Source organism: Nothobranchius furzeri, chromosome 13 (genome assembly GCF_043380555.1).
Source record: "Nothobranchius furzeri strain GRZ-AD chromosome 13, NfurGRZ-RIMD1, whole genome shotgun sequence".
Classification (NCBI taxonomy): domain Eukaryota; kingdom Metazoa; phylum Chordata; class Actinopteri; order Cyprinodontiformes; family Nothobranchiidae; genus Nothobranchius; species Nothobranchius furzeri.
The window spans coordinates 52,485,044-52,491,261 of NC_091753.1; the positions used below are offsets into that span (position 1 = coordinate 52,485,044).

At 41.6% G+C, this 6,218-nt stretch overlaps 1 protein-coding gene across 1 annotated transcript; it reads left to right on the plus strand.

Annotated features, from left to right (window-relative positions):
* Positions 1-211: 211 nt before the first annotated feature.
* On the plus strand, positions 212-2,302 carry il12a (interleukin 12a). The gene is made up of 5 exons (XM_070543265.1): positions 212-499; positions 574-714; positions 1,453-1,494; positions 1,545-1,830; positions 1,971-2,302. Exons 1-5 carry the CDS (start codon positions 305-307, stop codon positions 2,162-2,164), a joined length of 858 nt encoding a protein of 285 aa, XP_070399366.1. The 5' UTR covers positions 212-304; the 3' UTR covers positions 2,165-2,302.
* The last annotated feature ends 3,916 nt before the right edge of the window (positions 2,303-6,218 follow it).

The following is a 6,218-nucleotide window of genomic DNA, read 5'->3' on the forward strand; positions in this document are numbered from 1 at the left end:
TACACATGAATCTGAAATGTTTGTCCTAAGAATTACAATATCTAAAGTGAATATTTGGATTATTAAAAATGACTAGGAGCAATGTATTTATAGATATCAGAAATACGTGTCCAGTCTACCTAAAATGTATTAAAACTGCTTGCCGTTCTTTCAGTTCTTTTTATGGGTTTTGAGATAACCGCTTGGTGCAGTTATTTTGGATATCCATAAATAAAATTTAGTAAGAACTAACTAGGATAAATTACATTGTTGCTATGTAAAGTAGGAGTCACAAAATTACGAAAAAGGTTTGGTTGTTGATTAAATGTTAAAGTGGCTTGCCAAAAGGATGCTTGCGGTTTTCTGGTCTGCAGACTTTGCCAGCTGCGTCCTGATGCTCACCCTGAACTGGCGCACATCCACGGGGCTGCCGCTGCCCAGTCCGAGCACAAACGAGGATGTTTTCTGCACATCGCTCTTCAAGACCCTACTGACAAGCATCACGGATCTTCTCAAAACTGTTAGTAATCATTGTTTCTTTTATTTTATTTTATTTTCTTTTATTTTATTCACACCATCTGTATTTTGTAGCAGGAGGAGTTGTGTCACAGTTTGATCACCTCCAACGAAGTCACTGTTCCAAGTGTGAAGACAGTCCAGTCCTGCACGCCCACCATGACTCGGGTATCATTCGTTCATTTCCTTTTTATGGTTTTAAACAATCTAACAAATGTTGTACGTCTTAACATTTTCGTCAACATTTAAAATGTCACACTGAAAACAGAAAAACAATTTTTTGTTCATTATTTCTGATGATCAGTCTCCTACACCTTTCTCCTGCATTAGCGTCTGATAGAAAACAGACGGTGAAACTCTAGGATTAGACAAGCCTGACAGATCTGCGTCACACTGTCACTAGTGTTCATGGACTCACTCATCTGGACTCACGACGGGGAAGGCTGTTGTTTGTTTTAGTGTCCAGGAAACAGCACAGAACGTCTCGGCTAGTGGAAGCTAACTGTTAGCATTAGCAACATCGCCGCTCGGCAGATGCTCCTCCAGGCTTGTGTTATTTGTGGATATCAAGCATCCACTTTGCAAGTCAGAGGTAGAGTCATGTTGCTGTTATCCAATCCGAGGTGAGGTGTCCAAATATCAGGAAATACGAGTCCAAAACCTGCCAAACTCGGCTGTTATGTAGGACACTGCTACTTCCTGGAATTGGTGCACCTTTGTATTTTCCCCCTGAGTATGACTTCCAAGGCATTCATGTAGACACCACTGCAAATATGTTGATCAAACGAGGATCCACACCTTAAAATAGTTTTCCTACAACACAACATAAAGCAAACCAGTATTTAGACCAACAATTTCAGCTGTTTTCACTTTTCAAAAAAAACACTTTTAGTGAATTCTAAAGTTTCTAAAGCCAGATCACGCATCAAATATCTCATGATTGAATTTTCCCAACAGAACTCCAGCTGCATGATGCCCAGTGATCTCTCCTTCAGTGAGGTAAGCTGGTGTTCACCTTCTGGTCTTTTTCTCTCTTTTTACACAATAAGAGAAACTTTCATCTCAGTTTTCTTCCTCCTGTTGCTCAGAGTGACTGTCGGAGGAACATAATGAAGGACTTGGCCTACTACGGCGCTGCTATCCACTCCTACCTCCAGTCTCCGCTCCACATGCCTGAGAAAGAGGCTCCACCTTTGAACTCAATCCTGAGAGTCATCCAGACGCTGAGGACGGTGAGAGGAATAAGGGTTTTTGGATTTCTGAGAAGATGTAGTAAGAAGGAAACAAGTCGTGTTTTGGAGAATCTCCTGGGAAATAACATGTGGATGTTTCTCGGTTTGCACAGAGCTGCTCCTCTACAGCGAACAGAGGGACGGATTCCTCTGAGGTATTTTTCTCTGCTCCTCTTCTTGTTTTGGTTCCCCTTTTGCATCTCTTCTTGTGGTCACTGACATTAAAACTGATTTGTTTTGAAGGAAGTTTCGGCGTGAAACCGACGACTCATTCTGTCACTGGCTGTGCGTTTCAGGTGGAAGCTTCCGGTTTGTGGCAAGGCGACTCCTTCACAAACCGACAGAAGATGTGCAAGATGATGAGGGGCTTCCATGTCCGCACCATCACCATCAACAGAGCCATGGGCTACATCTCCTCTGGAGACCACAGGAAGTAAAACACCCCGAAGCTTCATCTACACCACCAGACAACTTCTTCGACCCTTCACTACCATCACAACTTCTGAACGAGCTGCGAATCGGTCTGCTAAGCTGAAGCCTTCGCTTTTAGACCAGGTCTAGCTAAAGATGGCGGTCTGTAGGCCATGTTGGCCAGGTGTATGAATGTATTCCTAAGTTTGAAGAAATGTTTCTTATCTATTTATTTATTTATCCATCTATTTATTTATTTATTCGCTGATGTATTTATGTAATGTTATTTATTATGATAAATTATTTGTGGCATCAAAAGGTGAAGTTAAATCTTTTATTATTAAAATGTAACAGAAGATCCTTTTCCCAACTGAACAAGAAAACATCTTTACTTTATGCGGGTCTTTCTGAATTTTCCAAAGGATTTTCCTCTCGTTTTAAATTTAGCACCTGATGTTTGGTGTTGAGCCACAAAACTGACTTTCGAGATGAACAAGTTTCTACAAACAGCTTAAAGGTGTGGGACACCCGTTTAAAGTCCCATCAGTTGTCACACACACAGGTGTGTGTGCGAAATTTGTTCTCCGCATTTGACCCATCCCCTGGGGGAGCGGTGAGCTGCAGACACAGCCGCGCTCGGGAACCATTTGGTGGTTTAACCCCCCAATCCAACCCCTTAATGCTGAGTGTCAAGCAGGGAGGCATTGGGTCCCAATTTTTCAAAGTCTTTAGTATGACCCGATCAGGTATTGAACCCTGATCTCCCAGTCTCAGGGCGGACACTCTACCACTAGGCCACTGAGCTGGTTTAATCAATACATTTGCATTGGTTTCCAGTATGAATGAATGTCTTGGAAGGCGTACTCAGAGGGAAGAAAAGCTCAGATGCAGGATGCTACATCAGAGGAGAGCTTAAAGGTTGGTTTATGCTTGACGCGTCCACGAGGTCCGCACGGCTCCGCGAGGCAAAATTGCGTCATTTTAACAACCACGCCCCTCCACCGCACCTCCGCATGGCCCAAAATTTCCGCACCGCGCACCCAGGAAATTTTCTAACCACGCGGACGGTCGGACGCGGAAAAACATGGCGGACTGGCAAGAACTAGTGTGGCAGAGGTTCGTAAATACAGACATTTGTATGATTCAGCTCTCAGAGATCACCGTATCAACATGTTGTTAATAATTCTTGGAGAGAAATAGCTCGCACTGTCGGAAAAGACGAGGACGCTGTTAAAAAATGCTGGAATGCCGTGTTGTAAACAGTAATTTCTACTTCTACTATGGTGTAGTGTTGGATGCATGCCGTAGAGCTCCATGCTGCCCCCTACAGTTTGGGAAAATATTGGCTCACCGCAGAGACAAGCCGCATGAACCATAAACGCTGCGAGTTGAGAAGCGCGTTCCATCCGCGAGCCGCATCACCAAGCGGAAAGTGAATGTATCAAGCATAAACCAAGCTTAACATGGCAGGATTTGAGTCTCATTTCCTGATATTTGGATATCTCGCCTGTGATTGGGTAACAGCAACATGACTCTACCACTGACGGTTTGCTCTGCAACGTTGTTTTATTTCCACAAATAACACAAGCCTGGAGGAGTTCTGCTGTGTTGTGGAGTTGCTAATGCTAACAGTTAGCTGAGACATTCTCTGCTGTTTCCTGGACGCTAAACCAACAACACCCTTTCCCGTCGTGAGTCAAGATGGGTGAGTCCATGAATGTTAACTCATTCACTGCCAGCCGTTTCCTGATCAGAAAAGTCCTTCGCTTCCAGCGTTTTGCAGCATTTTCAGTTTTTTTTTAGAAGTCACAGAACGTTGCGCTCTAGGATGTCAACACCAAAACAACCAAAACAAAGAGGAGACTCACCTCTTATATCAGGAAGAATCCGCGCGTTTCGAGCATTATTCGTTTTTTCATAATCCGTTGTCGAATTGTGATCGGCAGAAGGTTTTCCGGTTCGCGCCTCACTTTTTTTACAGCAGGGGCCCAAAACGATCTCCTAACACGTGGATTTTCTGCTTCCTGATCACGTATGTGGATGAAGATCGGCTTTAGAGCTGAGATGTTTGTTCTCACGGTGCGGGGGCTCGTTCCGACGCCCACACAGTAAAAAAATACTTTAGTCGTCATTGGCAGTGAATGAGTTAAGTGACAGGGTGACGTAGATCTGTCAGGCTTTTCTAATCCTTTCATCGCCTGTTTTCTATCAGACGCTAATGCAGGAGATGAGTGTGGGAGACTATTTTCATGTTCAGCCGGCATGAAACACTCACAGGGACCCATTTTACTCAGAAATAATTAATCATTTTTTTCTGTGTTCCACACCTTTAATGTTTAACTCGCACTTTATTTATTCTGGCACAAAGACAAAATCCGTTCCCATCTTTTTTTTGTTGAGCCTGTGGAGAAAAAAACAAAATAATCTGACATTAAACAGAAATTTAGCTCTAATAAGGAGATTATTAGTAGTCTGCATGTCCCGTTTTTAATTCTCTAGGATTTTGTTTATTGACTTGAATTTCTAACACTTCCCATCTGATGCCCTTCACTCGTCCATTCTTTTATTTTCTCGTCAACTAAAATTTAAAACTATGCTGCCATGTCCACATTGCAGGACTGGACTGAAAATAAATCGAAAAATCTGTTTTATCCATTTCCTTTTCGCCTAAAAAGGGGAGCTTGTTTTTTCCTTTGTATTTTCTAGCAAAGGACAGCAGTAGCTCAGGAGGTAGAGCGGGTTGCCCAGCAACAGGGAGGTTGTAGGTTAAATCCTAGTGCCTGCCAGAGAATTCAGCTGTTGTGTCCTTGGGCAAGACGCAACTTGCCTGCGTTCAGGGCAGCTGTGGCTTTGCTGTAGCTCATGAATGTGTCTGTGAATGGGTGAATGTGTTGTGAAGGACCTTGGGGGGGTTGCAGAACCCTAAGAAGGCGCTATACAGATAGAGGCCATTTACCATTAACTGAGAAAGAGAAAGGGCAAATAAAAATGTAGAAAATAAATATTACCAATATGGCAAATTAAATATTAATGTTAAATAAATGGTAATTATGTTTAATTTTATTTTGAAACATCCATATTTTTAAGAATTGGGTTTTTTTCCAAGCATGCTTTACCCAAATAAATGTGTATTTTAATCTGTATTGTTTTGGCAGATGCTTTCCTTCAAACGAGTTACAATTATGAATGTAGGATGCAGAAAAAGAGTGTAACATGCATGTTTTTGGTCTCTGAGGGGGAGCCAGAGCACCCAGAGAAAAATATGAACATGCACGCAGAAAACAAATCCACACAGGAAGGCCACAGCTGTGTTTTAAACCTGTAACCTTACCGATGAAGGCAACGGTGCCCCCCGCTGCACCATCATGCAGACAAAGGGACGAGGATTTACCTGGTTTACCTTTCAACGTTGATTCAAACTCTTCGATTCTTAGGAGGAATTTAACAAATGCTTTTCTGCATAAAGGATCATAAAACACAGAATTGCATGTAACAAGTATGTCATCTTAAAGTTTTTCTTTAATAGTGTTGGCATGTCCGAGAACACAGTTTCAAGTCTTGTAACTGAAAACGTTTCAGAGTTTACAGTAAAGTTTGGTCCTCTAACGTCTGTGGTTCCAAATGTGTGAAAAAGCTCCGGCTTCAAAAAACATACAAATCTTTTCCAAAAGATTCTAGCTGCAGTGTCTGAAAAACACAAACAAGAGTTGTTCTTTCCCGCAAAATGCATTCATTCCAAATAAATGACAGAAACTAGATGTTGGATCTTTTCCAAGTCGTAAAATAAAACACAAACAGACTCAAAACTTAAAAAAATAAACTAAAGGTTTTTTAAAATACATATTTATATACATAAATATCTACAAAAGACAAAAAATTTCGTAGTTCAGTCCATAATTCGGTTCTACTGCCTAATTATTTTCAGACAAAAATAACACATTTCATTCAAAGTAAAACGATGAATTATTCCTGAAGGACCCGTGTTTAGTTTAACTACACACTCTTCTGCACTCACTACAGAAACAAAAAGGACCTCATTTAAATAACATCAGGAGTGAAATGAAGAAACAAAACAACTTA

Bases quoted from the DNA above. Each gene is read 5' to 3' on its own strand.
- il12a (XM_070543265.1), top strand. From the start codon at position 305: ATGTTAAAGTGGCTTGCCAAAAGGATGCTTGCGGTTTTCTGGTCTGCA. The intron at 715-1,452 runs GTACGTCTTAAC...TTTTCCCAACAG, and splicing joins TAAACAATCTAACAAATGTT to AACTCCAGCTGCATGATGCC. The intron at 1,495-1,544 runs GTAAGCTGGTGT...TTACACAATAAG, and splicing joins GTGATCTCTCCTTCAGTGAG to AGAAACTTTCATCTCAGTTT.